The following is a 17,607-nucleotide window of genomic DNA, read 5'->3' on the forward strand; positions in this document are numbered from 1 at the left end:
GGGCCATGGCCCCCTTTCCTCAATGCCTGTGCTCACCCAAGCCCCTTGTCCTGCCCTCCTGGGCCTGCTCACACCGAGTGTGAGGTCTTCCCCACACTCTGAGGGCAGGGTCCCCATGCCCAGCTCAGACCACACACCAGTGGGCCCTGGAAACCAGGCCCAGCAACACGGTGGCCCAGTAACACACAGCACCTCAGTCCCAGAAGTCACATGCCCAGTCCCCTATAAACATCCTTTGCTGAACTCGGGGGGTTGGGGCAGGGGTTCAAGCAGGGCATGGAGACACATCATGCCCCCTCCTCTAAGGATGGCACCGAGCCCTTGTGGGTGAGCCAGAATGCAGGGCGCTGTGCACCCAGACAGGCCCCGCCCCCGCAGACCTTGCAGCCCCTGCCCTGTGCCACCTGCCTCTGTTCCCAGCAGCTGCCCAGGCACACTGTGGGCCCCAGGTACCTGGTAGCAGCCACCTTGCACCCGCACACATGTGTGAGTGTGTATGCACAGGGGCGTGTGTGACCTTGGCCCAGCCTGGAAACCGCATCTGTCTCCCGGCCTCGGGCACACCACCTGGAGTGTGGCCAGCCTGGGAGAAGGGACAGAGGTAGGAGGGGAGAAAAGGACCCTCCACGGGCAGCTGCCAGTGCAGGCTCCCAGCTGCCTCCAGCCCCATAAATACCCAGGGGCTGGAGGCAGGGCCATGCAGAGGCAGGCACACACCATGGGGCACCTGCAGCTGCTGGTTTGGGGCCTCACCTGCTGCCTGGCAGCGGTGAGCTCGGCGAAGGTAAGCGAAAGCCCAGCAGAGGAGGCAGGGCCCCTGTCCTCCGCCGCACAGATCTGGGGACTGGGGACGGCAGAGTGGAAGACAGACAGAGGAGTCCCTGGCAGAAAGAGGCCCCCAGCCCCCAGAGAGAGAGCCAGTAGCTCTTCCAGGGGCTTGCCTGGCCACGCTCTTGTTTGCACGGTGACTGGGGCACAGACCAAATACGGGATGCCCGGCTAAACTGGGTTTCACAAACCATGCAGTTTTGGGTATAGATGTGCCCACACAGCATGCAGGTACATGCATGCACAAAAAATATTCATTGTTTGAAATGCAAATGTAAGTAGGGGCCCTGCCCCCACTTCCCGTTTGGTTGCTGAGTCTGGCAACAGACCCACACACCCCTCCCTCCGTCTGCTTCCTCTCTCCAGGCAGATCGATGGAAGGTGTTCCCTTTCACAGAAGGGAGCTATGGCAACACAGAGCAGGCCAGCAATTTTCCCAACATCACGCAGCCCCAAGAGTCTGAACAGGGGTCTGGGACTCAGTCTAGTTCAACCCGGAGTCTGGCTGCCAGCAAAACGCCCTTGTCCTGAGAAGGGGTTACTCCCACCTGCCAGCTAGTGGCCTTGTCCCCTGCAGGACGGGTCAGGAGGCCTCCGGGGGCATCTGTAGAGTCTGTCCCTCCTAACTGTCCTCTCACCGGTGTGAGGGACAGGGCAGGCCAACCGCTCTGAGGACAGAAAGCCCAACAGCTCCAAGCACGCACGCTTCAGTGGGGGAGCCCAGCACACCTCCAGGCTGTTCCCTGCTCCGCCTGCTGTCTCCCTACCCCTTGTCCTGTGCCCTCATCCCTGCTCTCATCTCCCCGCTGCCCCGGGACCTGCCCCTATCCCCTGGAGGTTCTGAGACGGGTCTGGGCTGCCTCTGCCACCAAGGGGCAGTCCCTCTCTTTCTTCGGGGGAGGCCTTTTCTGGATGCTAAAAGGACCTGGTTGTCTCCTTGTTGCTCCAGCAGCCAGCGCCACCTCCCCCCACACGAACGCTGCCCCACGGCAAGGGTCCCCCTGCCCTTGGCGCTCTGCGCTGGGGCCAACCTCAGTCACATAGCCCCCACCCCTCCACCCCATCCCACCGGCCAGGGAGTCTAGTCAGGAGAAGTGCCTGGGAGTCTGGGCAGCCTACCCCAAGAGGAGATGAGAGACACCGAGAGAGAACACAGGCTTACGCCTGCCACAGGACCCCTGCCCCTGTCCCAAAGCACCTGGCATGTGCTGCTCTGGCCCCTTCCTCTCCCCAGTCCCAGCCACCCCGACCCCTGGCCCAGCATGGCAGGGCCTTGGGAGCAGGGCTGCCCTGCCCTTGCCCACCTAGACCCCAGCACAGGTGAGAGCCAGGAAGCTGTGACCACTCACCGCTGCCCTGACAGGCAGGAGGCAGCCCTGGGAGGGGATAAGAGGCTGGCTCTGATCAGCGACAGCCAACAGGACAGCCTTGTCCCCTCCAGGGTGAGGGGAGGAGGAGTGCCAGCCCCCAGGCCACCCACATAGGGCCAGCTCAGTGTGAGGACTGGACACATAGTGGAGGTTCTGACGGCTGGAGGCGGGGGAGGAGAAAGAAGGGTCCCCACTCAGGGAGCTCACAGCTGGGCACGAGGCATCTCCCGTGGCCAGCACCTGCACCAGCTAACAGGCTCTAGGAGACACCACTGTCACCCATCTTACAGATGGGGAAACTGAGGCTCACGGTCACAGCTAGGCCAGAATCCAAACCTCCACTCATGTCAGAAGGCTTCCCCGAGTGGGAGCACAGTGGTTGAAGCAGCTTCCTCCGAGATTCTGGGGCAGGACACCCTCCTTTGGGAATGAGGGCGACTGGGGGTCTTGGTCTCAGGTGCATACCAGCCCCTCCTTGAAGCTGTCTCTGGGCCCCCAGGCCCTGCTGGGATTGCCCTCCACCCCAGCGGGGGGCACCCAGCCTGAGCACCGCTAAGCCTGCCCGCCTCCCACCCCAGCTGGGCGCTGTGCACACGGAAGGGGGCTTTGTGAAAGGTGTCAACAAGAAGCTCGGCCTTTCTGGCAACTACGTGGACATCTTCAAGGGCATCCCCTTCGCTGCCGCCCCCAAGACCCTGGAGAACCCCCAGCAACACCCTGGCTGGCAAGGTGCGAGTGGGTGTGTGCTGGGCAGGCCGTGTGGCAGGGGTGGGTGTGGTGGGGCCATCCTCCTCATGCCAGCCCCCCCGGCCACCTGCAGGGACCCTGAAGGCCAAAGGCTTCAAGAAGCGATGCCTCCAGGCCACCATCACCCAGGATAACACCTACGGCTCGGAGGATTGCCTCTACCTCAACATCTGGGTCCCCCAGGGCAAGAAGGAAGGTGTGCCTGCCCCTGCCCTGAGTTCTCCAGCTCCCCCAGTCCTACGGGGAGCCCCCAGGCAGCCAGAGGCCCCAGCCCTGCCCCTAGGTGGTGTCTGGGGCTCTGGATCTGAACCGCCCTGAGGTCAGCACCCAGAGGGGAGGGAGGCCAGAAGCACCTGGGGTCACCAGGCCCTCTTTCCTGCCTCAGTCTCCCGGGACCTGCCAGTCATGATCTGGATCCACGGGGGCGCCTTCCTCATGGGGTCCGGCCAAGGGGCCAATATCCTCAAAAACTACCTGTACGACGGCGAGGAGATCGCCACCCGGGGCAACGTCATCGTGGTCACCTTCAACTACCGCGTCGGGCCCCTGGGCTTCCTCAGCACCGGGGACTCCAACCTGCCAGGTCCGCTGGGTGCCTTGGGCACAGGGATGGGGGGAGCCTGGTGGGGATGACCCTCAGCATCCCTCGATCCCAGACGTTCCCTGAGAGGCCCCCTGGAAGGCCCAGAATTCTATTCGCAGAGCCGGGAAGCTAGAGATGGACTGTGAGACACAGGAGTCCCTGGGCAGCCGCCGTGAAAGAGGAAAGGCTGACAGACAGACAGACAGAGACCCAGAAAGGGACCAGGGGGTGGGGACAGGGAGCGGAGGGAAAGAGACAGAGATGAGACATGGAGGTGGCATCTTGGGGGGACACAGAAACTGCAGGAAGGAGACGAGAGGGGCCATGGCCTCCTGCTCCTCGGTGGGTGTCTGCCCCAACCCCTGTGCCCTCTCCAACACCCCCTCCCACCTGCCTCCTGGGACCCGCCCTCGTCCCACTGCAGTCCCCGCCCGAGGCCCCTGACACAGGCCTCACCCCACCTGCCCAGGTAACTACGGCCTTCGAGATCAGCACATGGCCATCGCGTGGGTAAAGAGGAACATCGCAGCCTTTGGGGGGGACCCTGACAACATCACCATCTTTGGGGAATCCGCCGGAGGTGCCAGCGTCTCTCTGCAGGTCTGGGGACAGGGATGGAAGGGCGGGCCTTCCTCTAAGGGGGTTGGAGGGAGCCCATGGGGGCGGGGTGGGCGGGGCTGGAGCTGACATTCTTGCCGTCCTTGGCGGGGGAGCCTGGAATGGGCAGGCGGGCCAGGCCGGCCGTGGTGACGACGGGGCCTCTGTGTGTCGCAGACCCTCTCCCCCTACAACAAGGGTCTCATCCGGCGAGCCATCAGCCAGAGCGGCGTGGCACTGAGCCCCTGGTCCATCCAGAAGAACCCTCTCTCCTGGGCCAAAACGGTAAAGAGGAGCTTTGGTGTGGGGTGAGGGGCGCGGTCTAGAAGCTGGGGGAGCAGGGACAGGAGTTCCTCCTTTCTACTCTCCGTCCCACCTCCCCATCACCCCAGGGNCCTTGGCGGGGGGGAGCCTGGAATGGGCAGGCGGGCCAGGCCGTGGTGACGACGGGGCCTCTGTGTGTTGCAGACCCTCTCCCCCTACAACAAGGGTCTCATCCGGCGAGCCATCAGCCAGAGCGGCGTGGCACTGAGCCCCTGGTCCATCCAGAAGAACCCTCTCTCCTGGGCCAAAACGGTAAAGAGGAGCTTTGGTGTGGGGTGAGGGGCGCGGTCTAGAAGCTGGGGGAGCAGGGACAGGAGTTCCTCCTTTCTACTCTCCGTCCCACCTCCCCATCACCCCAGGGCTGGCCTCACCTACCCACCCCCATCCCCAGATTGCCAAGAAGGTGGGCTGCCCCACGGACGACACGGCCAGGATGGCCAAGTGTCTGAAGGTCACCGACCCCCGTGCCCTGACGATGGCCTATAAGATGCCCCTGGCAGGCATGGACTGTGAGTGGGGGCTCCACGTGGGGGGGGGCCCTGCTCCCGCAGAGAACAGGAAGTGCAGCAGGTCTCGGGGCCTCCAAAGCCCTGCGGAGTCTCAGGGCCCCAGCTGGCTGCTGGGAGGGGGCCACTCTGAGGTTCCTGACCCCTTTGAGAAGCTGATGAACATCTGTCCTCCCCCCAAGAATGCACACGCACACCATCACTGACACACAATTCTAGGGACCCCGGATCGAGAGCCTTCGTACTTGATGACTGTCCATTCTTCCCCCCCGCTCCCCAACTTGGCGAACACCACCAGACACCTGTGGCAGCATCTGGCCTGCCCAGCTCTGCCACTCTGTCCCCAGGGAGGGCTGGGGGTCCCTGTCTGAAACAGCCTGGGAGTGTCGGCCTCATCAGCCCAGCAGGCTGCAATGCTCTCTTACTCATTCCAAGGCCAAGTTCAGGGACCCCTCATCTATCTGTGCCTCACTAAGCCACAAGTGCCAGGCAGGCAGAACCAAAGCAAACCACGTGGACTAAAGTGCAAACCAACCATTTTCTCAACGGAAGGAAATCCGGGCTGGACATGACGAAGGCCAGCAGGTCCGCCGGCCCAGAGCCAGCCCCGCGGTCCCTTCAGGGTTGGTCCAGGGGCCTGCAGGGCAATGCAGACCCGGTACAGCGTCTGGCTAACAGACTAGGAGAGAACCCTGCCTCCTCCATCGGCCCCTCAACTGCTCTTGGTCTCCCTCCTCCTGATTCCCGCCCAGGGAGGGGACAGGGACTTCCCTGCCGCGAGGGGACAGACGTGGGGGCTGGTCCAGTGGTTCTCAGTCTGGGCGAGTTTGTCCCCTGGGGTCATGTGGCAGAGTCCGCAGACAGTTTGGGCTGTCACACTGGGGAGGGGTGCTGCTGGCACCCAGCGGCTGGGGCCGGGGATGCTGTGCTGCTCAACACCCCGGGGATGGCCCCGCCACCCAGAATTACCCTGTCCGTTGTCCGAGCGACAGGCTGAGGTCCCCAGTCCTGAACAGAGGCAGCGGGAAGGCTCCCCCCTGTCCCGGGGACAAGCGGGGCTCTGGGGGCTGTGAGCACCTGCCGCTCTCCACGCAGACCCCATGGTGCACTACCTGGGCTTCCTCCCCGTCACCGATGGAGACTTCCTCCCCGACCACCCCACCCGCCTGTTCGCCAACGCGGCCGACATCGACTACATCGCTGGCACCAACAACATGGACGGCCACATCTTTGCCACCGTTGACACGCCCGCCATCGACAAGAACAAGCAGACTGTCACAGGGTGAGTAGGATGCAGGGCCCAGGGCAGGGCCCAAGGGCAGTGAGGGGAAGCATCCGCTGGGCGAGGCAGTCGGCACGTGCGGGTGGAGGGCCACTGCAGCCCTCGGGGGGTGGGGGCAACTCCCTTCCCGCTGGCCCTGGGTGTCGGGTCCAGTGCCGGCTCTGTCCGTGCAGTGAGGATTTCTTCAAGCTGGTCAGCAGGCTCACCATCAGCAAGGGGCCGAGGGGCGCCAGGGCCACCTTCGACTTCTACACTGCACCCTGGGCCCAAGACGCATCCCAGGAGGCCATGAAGAAGACAGTAGTGGACTTCCAGACTGACACCCTCTTCCTGATGCCCACGCAGATGGCCCTGGCCCAGCACAGAGCCAACGCCAAGTGAGAACCTGGGCGGGGGGCCCACTCGGAGGCACACGGCCACCCACTGCCGCCCTACCGGGGGCAGCCGTGACGGGGTTGCTGGTGGTGCCTGTGCCCTTGTCGTCCCCCAGGCCGGACAAAATTTGAGAAGGCCCCTCCTTGCCACCTCCCAGCCTCGGGAGGGGGGCAAAACCCTCCCTCAGCCCCAAGCCTTCCCCCTGCAAATCTCTCGGGTCTGCTGCCCACCCTACTCTGTGATGGTCTCTGCAGTGGGGACCCTCTACACAGTAACAGCCAGTGAGAATAAAAAGTAACGGAGGAATGCTTAAAAAGTAGGAAGATGAAATCATACCCAGAGGTCCAGGACGAGGACTTTGCAGCAAACTAAGCAATGAATTCAGCCCTGAGCTTCCTGTCAGTCAAGGCCAACAAGGAAACCCCTGAGAGCAGAACCCCGGGCCCATCAAAGGAAAAACACCCATTCATCCTCGGAGAAAAGCATCTGCCTTGATACTGAATTGCAGGGGGAAGGCGCCTCTTTGTTTTGTGGAGGTGAAGCAGACGGGTGTGCAATTGAACTTGTAGAAGGCACAAACCCATGAACTTGGCCCACGGCTTCCCCTTCCCCAGGGGCAAGGACCCAGGCTGTGCATGAGCCTGGGGAACTGCCAGCCCTTCTCTGGTGCCCTCCTGGGGCCCCTCCAGGCCCCGCTCCGGGCTGGGCGGCCCAGGTGAGCCCCACACCGACCCGGGTGCTGTCCTGTGCCCCCCACAGGAGTGCCAAGACCTATAGCTACCTGTTCTCCCACCCCTCGCGGATGCCTATCTACCCCAGCTGGGTGGGGGCCGACCATGCGGACGACATCCAGTACGTCTTTGGGAAGCCCTTCAGCACCCCTCCGGGCTACCGGGCCCAGGACAGGACCGTCTCCAAGGCCATGATCGCCTACTGGACCAACTTTGCCAGAACCGGGTAAGGCGGGGTGAGGGAGCTGGGGCCTCCCATCACCTTGGCCCTCTAGGCCTGGGTTCTAGTCCCTGTCCCCTTACACTTAACCTCCCTCAGCCCCCAACGTGTGTGTGAGGGTAAGAGCTGCTGGCTGGGCCCCGGGATGGGCACGAGCCAGGCTGCTGCCCAGGATTCAGGGAGGTGCCCAATGGTCGGGTCGGCACGGAGGGCAGAGGGCAGCCCGGGCGAGCCGGGGCCACGTGGGGGCGTGGGTCCCCCACCCCCACATCCCCTTTCGTCTCACTGCAGGGACCCCAACATGGGTCACTTGCCTGTGCCCGCACACTGGGACCCCTACACCCTGGAAAACGGCAATTACCTGGAGATCAACAAGAAGATGGACGGCACGTCCATGAAACGGCACCTACGCAGAAAATACCTGCACTACTGGGCCCTGACCTACCAGGCACTGCCCACAGTCACCGAGGGCGAGGCCACCCCCGTGCCCCCCCAGGATGAGTCCCAGGCCACCACCACGCCCCCCCAGGGTGACTCCGAGGCCACCACCGCGCCCCCCCAGGGTGACTCCGAGGCCACCACCGCGCCCCCCCAGGGTGTCTCCGAGGCCACCACCGCGCCCCCCCAGGGTGACTCTGAGGCTGTCCCTGGGCCCCCGGAGGATGATTCTGAGGCCACCCTCATGGCCCCTGCAGGTGACTCTGAGGAAGCTCAGATGCCTGCAGTCATTGGCTTCTAAAGTCCTTGGCCCCAAGAGGCCACAGGGTGGGACCCCGGGGAGCCTGCCTGCTCCCAGGCTCTTCCCGAATAAAGCCTCCTCTCTCTCCGGCTGGCGTCTTTCTTTGCTCTCTCGACCTCAGTCACTGCCGGTGTAGGGCCTGGTGCTCCTCGGTCTCTGTCAGTCTCCGGCACGGGACGTGGACAGTGCCATGACAGCCGCATTTCAGAGGAGGGAACAGGGTCTGAGAAGGGGCAGAGCCAGAGCCACACTCAGGCGTGGGCCCCCCATGCCAGGCTGCTGGCTCTGAGGGGCTAGTTCTGCCCGAAGTGTGAACAGGCCCAGTGCGGCCCAGCCCTCCGGGCTCGGGAACTGGCCTGGGAAGAGAAATGGATTCCGCCTCCAGGCGGACCCAAGTCAGAGACAGAAGAAAGCATCGCACTGGACGTTCAGAAACACAAGGTGCAAGAGGGCTGGGCGGTGGCTGCCCCCCCCCCCAGGCAGGGGCCTGGGCCCATCCTGAGGCGGGGGCACTGAGGACCCCTTTAAACGGTCACTGGCATTTTGAGAGAAACAGGCCCTGAGAGGAGGCGCGTGCCCCAGGCCATCAGGGCAAGGATCCGAACCCAGGCTCGAGACTCCAAAGCCCACAGCATCGGGGCAGGGTGAGGGCTCAGAGAGAAGGTTCTGGAATCCTGGGCGGCCCAGCCTGATGGGTGCATGTGTCGGGGTGCTGTGCCAGGGGACCGGCCGACTACTTCCTCTCCCTCTCCGGCCCACAGACGGGACGCCGAGGCCCAGACAGCCACGTCCTGTAGCTCTAGCATCAGAGCGGCGCGAGGACAAGCCCCGCCCTGGAGAGACAGGGGTACTTGGGCTGCCCTGGGACCCCTGGACTGCCGGGCTGGGTCAAGGGCTCTCGAGCATAAAGGGGGGATTCCTGGTCAAAGGCTGAGGGGATGGACCCCCACTGAGTGCAGGCCTCAGCTGTGCCCTCACCTATGTCCCCTGCTCTCGGGGACACGCATGAGACACGAGGGGCCCCAGCGCGCCGTCCTCGCCACGGGACACACACGCCTTCTCCAAGTGTCTCTGCCTGTGCAGTCTGCTCTCTGGGGCCTCCTGTGCCACAAGAGGGTCCCCTCGAACCCCAGTGCCTTCTCCTGGCCCTGGGACCTGGCATTTGTCCCCCTTGTTGAAGGAAGCACAGTCCCACGGCCTGTCACCCAGGAAGTCACATTCCTGCTTAGCTAGGCCACGTCAGAACGGCTTGGGCTATCGGGACCGGGTGTGCGCTCAGGCCAGGTGGAGGCGAGCCCTCTGAGCCCCGACTCGGGCAGCCACCGGGATAATTCCGGGTGGCCCACAATCCACTCGGCTCTGCCTTTCCAGGCGGTCTCCGGGGCTGAAGTCGAAACACTGAGAGGCAGGCCGGAGGCTGTCCGGGGTCTGGGAGGTGCCTGCAGGGCTGGCTGTTGCTCTTTAGCCCTGATCTCCATGGGAGACCCTCAGGGGTGGGGCTCGGACCAAGTTCTGCCTCTCGGACACGATTCAGGATTTTCTCAGCAAGGCTGCACCCGTGGGCAGGCAGCCTTGGTGTTCCTCCTCCCCTTCCCTCCCACACCTTACCTTTCACCTTCCCCCATGAGAGGGGGTCAAACCGCCCACCTCCCCAGGACCTAACTGAAGCCCAGATTTGGGCCAAGGGCACCGCGGGCTCCAAGGGCTCGGCCCAGCTACCCTTTCGGACCTGTGGGAGCTAACGTGACTAAAATCTAGACTCCTCACTGGAGGTCAAGAGCAACCCCAGGACAAGCCGAAACTATGGCCTCTGCCTCCCCTAAAAGGCAGTCACGTCCTGGGTCAGGAGTGGGTACTCGCAACTGTTATTATTTAAAAATCAGGGGGAACCCTGGCTGGTGTAGCTCAGTGGATTGCGAGTTGGCCTGCAAACCAGAGGATCGCGGTTCGATTCCCAGTCAGGGCACATGCCTGGGTTGCGGGCCAGTTCCCAGCAGGGGACACATGAGAGGCAAACATACGTTGATATTTCTCTCCCTCTCTCCTTCCCTTCCCCTCTAAAGAGAAATAAATAAAATCTTTAAAAAATAACAAAAAACACATGTGGGTTACCTAAAAATACACAAATAAATAAATAAAAATCGGGGGGAAATATACACAACACATAACACGCTAACTTAACTGCTTTTAGGAGCGCAGTTTAGGGACACTATCAGCACCCACAGTACGGTGACAGCACCATGGCTGGGTCCAGAGTTTTCATCACCCAACCAGAAACTTTGCACGCATTCGGCAGCGCCGCCCCCCGCCACGCCACCACTAATCTAGTCACCTTCCTGTCTCAGTCAGTTTGCCTGGTCCAGATATTTCTTCTCAGTGGAATCCCACGTCCGGGGCCCATTGTTGCGGCGGCGTGGATCAGAACTCCACTCCTCCCGGGGGCCGGACAGCACGCCAGCGTGTGCTGCTGACGGTGGTGCCCCTCTCTCAACAGCCCTTGTATTTCTCTAAAGTCGACTGTAACGCCACGCCGGGGGCCCTGAGGGCCGGACCACGGCGCGGCATCTCAACCTCTGGGGTCGTGTCCCCCAGGAACGGGCCCATTTCCTGCGCTCTGTGACGGGTTGAGAACTGGGTACCGAGTGTTACAACGTGGAATCTGAAGAGCCGGTTCTCCTCGAGTGTCTTTCTGTGGCTGGTTGAGGGGGGCGGCCTGTTTCTATAGAAATTTCTCCAAATGGTTTTTGCAAAGCCTGCAGTTCTTGTTGTGGGTGGCCCCTGGTCTCTGTCCCCAGGTCCCTGTCTGCAGCGTGTGACCTGGCAGAGACTTCCTTGCCTGTTCAAGTTCAGCGGCACGGCCCCCCCATTCAGCCACCCCGACTGTTGCATCTGATGAGGTCCCAGAGCCCCAAGGCTGATGATTCTGGTAGACCCCTCCAGCGTAACAGTCGTTTCCACAGAGAGACTGACCCTCGGGGCTCCTTACTCACCAGTTTCTGCCCCAGAGTTGCTTTTGAAGACGCCTGACTCTCTGTGCCCCTCGAAGGCACCTTGACCTCTAATCTCAGGTGTCCTGCACATCCTGTCTCAGCTCGCTGCCCAGGTGAGTGACACTCAAGTTGATGCGTACCCTGTGGACGTGGGACTGGGCGTGCCCGCGGGAGCCAGACATGGGGTGGGGGGGGCGCTGCCCCGCCCGCCTCCCGGCAGAGAACACGCAGCCACGTCTGAGCTGCACACGGACTGTGTGCATCTGCAGGGCCTTTAAATCGGCAGGGGAAGCGAAAGGGAAGCGCCACTCCCAGGCTATCGTAGAAACAGGATTTTAATATAATATTCAAGTCTAGCATTTTCTATTTACAACAAATAAATATTGCCCCTCCCCAACCGGTAAACATGGTTTTTGCCTTTTATACAAATACTCAATGCCCTCCCCTCCCCCCAGCCCTCCTTTCCCACGGACCCTGTCCCGTGTGGTCTCGGTCTCCTGCAGCCCAGGGCGCAGTGGCGAGTGGACCTGCAGTGTCGTGAGACGTGTTGTCAATGGCCCCGGCTGGGACCGCCCTTGTGCACCGGGGGTAGAGGGGTCCAGGAGGAGGGCCTCTCCTCTCCTCGGGCGGGCCGGGGTCGGGCGCGGGCTCCCTCTCGGCTGGCCCTGACGATGGAATCTTTGGTGCAGCCTGAGGAAGGCTGGAGCGGTGGCAGCGGGCCGGGACCCCGGCAGTGGCACGGCCGGTGCCCGTGGCTGTGAGGAGAGAGCTGCAGGGGTCGCGCCCCGGGGTGCCCGTGGGCACGAGTGGCAGTGACCCACACCTGGGCGGGTGTGAGGGAGGTGTAGCGGGAGCATGCCCCGTGGCGGGCAGGGCTCCATGCCCCTTGGCAGCGCTCCTTGGCAAAGTCGGCGAGTCCTCTGGGTCCACAGAGCGGAAGGCACCTAAGGTGGTCCACGGGAGGCCGGGTCAGCCTGTGGACGTGCAGGCGTCAATCCCGGCAGCGAGAGAGGTCCAGGGTGAAACTGGAGTCGGGGGTGGCCTGGGCTGGCAGGCGGGGCCCTGGAAGGCGCCTGCCTAGCTGGTGCCACTGTCATCTGTGACTGGCTCATTGCTCGGCCAGCTCCATCCTGGAAAGGGCGGGCCTGTGGCTGGGCCAGCCTGGGGGACCTGCTAGAAGATGCCCTTGGCAATCTTGAGTCCCTTCTGCTTCATGCGGGGGAGGGTGGAGCTGGCCCCGTGCCTGACCTTTGCCCCCTTGGTGAAGGTCCGTTTCTTCAGGACGAAGTCGTAATTGGCAGCGGAGTTCATGGCGTAGAACACATTGGCGTTGTCAGGGATCTTCAGCTCTGGTCGGGGCGGGGTGGAGGGGTGGTCAGGGTGAGGCCCCTCAGGGTGCTGCCTCGACACGTGGGGGCCCCAGAGTGGACCTTGGTGGGAGACTGAGACCCCTGCCCTGACTCCGGGACCACAAAGGACCCATCTCAATGACACTGACCCGAGGTGCTTAGAGCCCTGACCACCTCCCCTGAGTCCTGCCCCGCTCAGGACAAGAGCTCTGAGCCCAGGGACAGGCAGCCCTATTCGTCGCCTGGGCACCAGGCATTGCAGGTCCTCACTCGGCCCCCACGCCCCACCTGTACCCTCTGGCCTGGAGCCTGCCATGCCCCTGCCGGGCTGGAATCTGGGCCCGTTCCATCCTGTGACTCATTCTAAGCCACAGGTGGCAAACACAAGGCCTGTGGGCTGAATCCGGCCCTCCACCTTGTTTCCACCTGGCAGCAGCCCCGAGCTCTCGCTTGACTGTGAAGGAGGAGTTACGTTTACGCAGTCCTGACATTGCGTTCAGACCTGTGAAGGCAACCCGAGGCTGAGGGGGCCCCCGGTGACAATGAGTCTGACACCCCCGCCCTAGGCCCTGAACCTGTGCACACCCCCTGTATTCCTTCTCCGTAACAAGGGTCGCGCCTGCCCTGCCTGCTCACCAAGGTGGTGCAAGAAGGTAAGAAGGGATTTAGGAACCAACCTCGAGGGATCGAGGGGGCATTACCAACTTCTGGGGCTGAGGCAGAGAGCGGGCGACGAGCTCAGGGCAAAGGAGAAGGCGGAAGAGACGCACGGACAACCCCGGTGTGGGAAACACCACCACGATTAACGAGCCGTACAGGAGCAAGCTCTGTGTCTCGTGTGCTCACCACTGCAGACCTACTCGCCCCAGCCTGCTTCCACAGACCCACCGGCCCCTCATTTCCGGCGTGGGAGGGGAGCGTGGCCGGCCCCGAATCTGCACTCAGAGTGCATTCCTCTCCCTTCCCCAGGGCTCAGAATGCTGTGCTGCTCCCAAGTCCTCCTGCCACGGGCTGAATGCCTGTGTCCCCTCGGAATTCCCGCTGACACCCTGACTTCCAAGGGATCAGGAGTTAGGGCTTTGGGGAGGCGGTGAGTTCCTGAAGGTGGGGCCCCTGTGAGCGGGACTGAGCACTCTTATAAGCGACCCCAGGGAGCCACCCCTCCCCATGTGAGGACACCCCCAGAAGTCAGCAGGCTGCAGCCTCGAAGTCGGCCCTTGCCTGACCTCGACCGAACACACTGGGCCCCGGGCCCAGACCCCAGCCTCTGGAACTGGGAGGGACACATTTCTATTGCTCACAAGCTCTCAGTCTGTGGGTTTGTCACAGCAGCTGGGACGGGCTGAGACGATGGCCTATGAATGTGGGTTTTAACCCACGCGATATTCAGGCCCCCAGAGTCAGTCTCCTGACACACATGTCCTGTCCTAGCCAGAAAGCGCCGCCCACCCCCCCACCACCACGGGCTGTGGGCTGGGCCACCAGGCTGCTCTGCCCCCAGGAGAAAAGTCTTTTCACTGCAGCTCTGACCTGGGGTCCCGACCCCGGTGGGGGGCGCCCTGGAGCGGGCGGGTGTGAGCAGAGCCTGCCCCTCCCCTGCAGGCCTGTGTTCGGGGCTGCAGCCAGGGTAAGGTGCGGTCCCCTGACCCCCCGGCCCACCCCGGGCCCCAGCTTACTCCGCTCATCCGAGATAACCTGCACCAGCTCGTAGTGTTCCGGCTCGCCCTCGTCCAGGTGGTGTTTGTCCATGGCCTTGCGGATGACTGCTGGGGCCTTATCTTGGCTGGTCACCTGGATCCGGATGGGGACAGGCCATCAGGGTAAGGATCCCAGAGGGGGTCCTGGGAGTGGGACGGCCAAGGGACCCATGGAGCCGCCTCAGCACTGTGCTCAGGGTCACAGCCTCTGGCTGGATGGGACAGGAGACACCCCCTCTCCTGTCCTCCAAGGGGGGTCTCAACCATGAGGGGTCTTTCCCAATTGTTCCTTCTCCCCCTCCCCCCACAAGCCTGCCACCTCCTCCCGTACCACGTGGGGAGACCGCCTGCCCCTGCAGCTTCAGTAACAGGGAGTCTGGGGAACGGACAGCCCCGGTGTGGCATCCACAGGGTGTCCAGGGGCCACCCACACGCCAGGCCCACCCTGGGGCACATGCCGATCCCTGCTGCTGCCTCCACCCCAAAGGCCAGAGTGCAAGAGAGCCTCAGACACAGGGTCACATGGGTGCCTGTGTCACGGGGCACCTGACCCAGTTGTGGGGGGCAGCGGGGATGGAGGGCAGCAAGGGTTCCTCTTAAGCCCACTTCTGGAGGACGGGGAGGGTCCCTTCCACCCCCAGGGCTCAATCCCGCTGGCTCGACCTTGGCCTTCAGTGACACGCAGTGTCTGACACCGCTGGCCGCCCCCACAGCCACCAGCCCCCACGACCTCCTGCTCCACTTGCCCGAATCTCCCATCGCCACCAGCCCATCCCCTCAGGAGACTAAAGTCACAGGTCACCACTGTCTTCTGCCCCAACCTCCAGTGGCTCCTGTTTCCTTCTGACACTTCTGTGACCCTGACTCTTATCCCTGACCCCTGCTCCTTCACCCTGGGCCTGCCTGCTGTCCCACTAACCCCCAGCACACCCCCACCTTGGGACACTGCCCTCCAGGGGCGTCACCAGCGAGGCCCTTCCCGGCTGTGACAGGACCTGTACCTACGGCCCTCATCTGATTGCCATCTCGCCCTGGCGTCTTCTCCCCCGTCCCTCCTGACCGGACCCACTGGCAGGCCGCCTCGGGAGGGTGGGATGGCACGGGGAGTCCAGCCCCTGCTGTGGCCTGGCAGGCGGGGGCCCCACGGGGACGCCTCCCACCGCACTCACCAGGATGCTCTTGTACATGTTGCCGTTGTCCACATCCAGGCTGACTCGGATGATGCAACAGTCGCCCACCTGCTGGTTGTAGAGCGGCAGTGAGGCGCTGTAACTGCCGACCCCTGAGACGGAGCGCTTGTGGGTGCGGGTGCCGGCCACGGGCGTGGTGGAGGCCGAGGAGGACGAGGCACTGCTGGAGGCCGAGCTGATGCCGGAGGTCTCCGGCGACGACTGCGAGGCCGACTCCCAGAACTGTGGGGGGGCCTCATCAGCAGAAGCCCCAGGCCAGGGCTCCAAAGGGCTCTCTTTAGGAGTTGGGGCATCCCTGCCCCGTCTGTGGGTGTGCGGGGGGAACTGGAAGGGAGGGACTGTGAAGGGCTGTGCGGAAGGGGCGGTCACCTTCTTTTCCTGGCCGTCGGGGGATTCTGGGACGAAGCTCATGTTGATCTCCTCCACGTCGGAGCTGGAGGAGCCCGCTGAGTGGACGCTGAGTGCGTCGGCGACATCCCCGCTGCTGAGGTAGGGGCCACACCTGAGTTGGTCACAGGACTTGGAATGCGAGCTGCCACTGGTATTCAGCTCCGTGCTGGGGGCCTGGCGGCTGGAGAAAAGGCTGGGTTACTTGGGGGAGGCCTCCCCTGGGGTGCATCCCCCACATCTGCTCCAGGCACCGGGCCGAGTGCTCAGCCAGTCACCTAACATCATTTAGCATCACCCCGTTTCAGAGGAGGAAACTGAGGCCCAGCCAGGTGAGGTGATGCCCCTGGTCAGTGGGCTGGTCAGCGGAGAGGCTGAGACCTTAGTGCCAGCTACTGGCCCCCCTCTGCCCAGAGGGGCCCCTGCCGCACATGGGCACCTACTCGCTCCAGCGCTTCACGATGGCTGTGTTCTTCTTGGCCTTCAGGGTGTTGCTGGCTGATTCAGAGGGGGGCTCCAGCTCACAGGACAGGTTGTAGCTGCAGGGCAGAGTGGCGGCTGTGGGTCAGCCTGAGCCACACAAGGTCCCCCTCGCAGCGCCTGCCCACAGCTGGAGTCTGGACACCAGGCCATCTTGCCAGGCGACAGGGTCCAGTGCTGATCTCCCACCCACGGCACAGTCTCTGGAGCTGGCTCTGGGGACAGCCCGGTGGTGACGGGTCCGATTCCCACCCTGGCCTCACCTTTCGGTCTCGCTGAGCCGCTGCGTGGCACGGAACCAAGCCCCGAACTGCTCCTCAGGCTCGATGCTGTAGTTGTTGCAAGCCGACTGGAGCAGCTTGATCTGGGCGATCACCTCGAACTCCTGGGGCCAGAGGGCAGGGCAGGACAGTGATGGCCCGAGTGGCGTGGCGGTCGGGCTAGGGCCCAGGCTCTGGGCTCCCTCCTCTTCTCTGCCCTCCCCAGGCCTGACCCGACTCTCAGAGCTGGGTTCACACAGTCTTTCCCCAGGCAATGAACCTTGGTTCTCAACCCCACCCCCACCCTGCCCTGGGAGAGGTTCCCCCTATCCTGTGCCCCACTCTCCCCACCCATAGGTCAGGAATGGGGACACAGTCAAGAATGCTCTGCCCAGGGGGTGCCTCCGATTTCCAGTCCCGAGGTGCCGGCTGTGGCTACTCACCTTCCTCCTCTTCTCGAAGTTGATCAGCCTCCCCTGGAAGGCAGAGCCAAAGCCCATCAGAAAATGTCTCCTTGCCTGAGACGACCTGACACTCCCTCCAGGCTGCACTACCAGAAGCACACACCAGGGGGCAGACCGTGTCCATAAGCTTGGACCTTGGATGGGTGCTGGGGGGACCTTTTTGCTCAACCCTCTGAGAGGTCAGGAGGGAAGACTGAGGCCTTTGGGCAAGAGGGCCCTGCTTGGCCACCAGACACCTGACCCTGGAGGGTCTGGCTTCTTGCCCATGAGTACCGCCCAAGGGCGGGGCTCTCCCTGAACTCTCCTGCAGCTCTGAGCCCACCAGCCAGATGGCAAGCTGGTCACCCACTGGTAAGAAGGGCAGGTGCCCCAACACACAGGGGCCAGGGGGCCCTCATGAGATGAGGTGTGCCGTGTGGGGAGCTCAGGGCCCAGTGAGGGGTGTGCTCCTTCCGGGGTTCAGGGCCCAGCCCGGCCCCCTCCCGGCC

At 63.3% G+C, this 17,607-nt stretch overlaps 2 protein-coding genes across 7 annotated transcripts in view; one reads left to right on the top strand and one right to left on the bottom strand.

Moving 5' to 3' along the window:
- The first annotated feature begins 708 nt into the window (after positions 1-708).
- Positions 709-8,388, top strand: CEL (carboxyl ester lipase). Of its 2 annotated transcripts, none has more exons than XM_037036868.1 (11): positions 709-784; positions 2,777-2,927; positions 3,019-3,141; positions 3,331-3,528; positions 3,998-4,128; positions 4,303-4,410; positions 4,841-4,958; positions 6,051-6,237; positions 6,411-6,614; positions 7,372-7,569; positions 7,855-8,388. In XM_037036868.1, the coding sequence occupies exons 1-11, from the start codon at positions 719-721 to the stop codon at positions 8,300-8,302; spliced, it is 1,932 nt and encodes a 643-aa protein (XP_036892763.1). In that variant the 5' UTR covers positions 709-718; the 3' UTR covers positions 8,303-8,388. The 2 variants fall into 2 exon arrangements, with proteins under 2 accessions (XP_036892763.1, XP_036892764.1); XM_037036869.1 differs by lacking the exon at positions 4,303-4,410 and adding an exon at positions 4,594-4,701.
- A 3,221-nt stretch (positions 8,389-11,609) lies between these two features.
- The window catches only part of RALGDS (ral guanine nucleotide dissociation stimulator), a 38,921-nt gene continuing 32,923 nt past the window's right edge, over positions 11,610-17,607 (bottom strand). For 4 of the 5 annotated variants that reach the window (XM_037036484.1, XM_037036480.1, XM_037036482.1 and 1 more), the window contains exons 12-18: positions 17,099-17,131; positions 16,659-16,780; positions 16,359-16,454; positions 15,898-16,099; positions 15,508-15,750; positions 14,318-14,432; positions 11,610-12,641 (exon numbers count right to left, since the gene is read on the bottom strand). In XM_037036484.1, the coding sequence (XP_036892379.1) occupies positions 12,466-12,641; positions 14,318-14,432; positions 15,508-15,750; positions 15,898-16,099; positions 16,359-16,454; positions 16,659-16,780; positions 17,099-17,131 (987 nt within the window). In that variant the 3' untranslated portion in view covers positions 11,610-12,465. The remainder of the gene's footprint in view (positions 12,642-14,317; positions 14,433-15,507; positions 15,751-15,897; positions 16,100-16,358; positions 16,455-16,658; positions 16,781-17,098; positions 17,132-17,607) is intronic. The other variant, XM_037036483.1, reaches the window with a different exon arrangement.

Source organism: Sturnira hondurensis, unplaced genomic scaffold (assembly GCF_014824575.4).
Source record: "Sturnira hondurensis isolate 20B ecotype Veracruz unplaced genomic scaffold, ASM1482457v3 Scaffold0022908, whole genome shotgun sequence".
NCBI classification, from domain to species: domain Eukaryota; kingdom Metazoa; phylum Chordata; class Mammalia; order Chiroptera; family Phyllostomidae; genus Sturnira; species Sturnira hondurensis.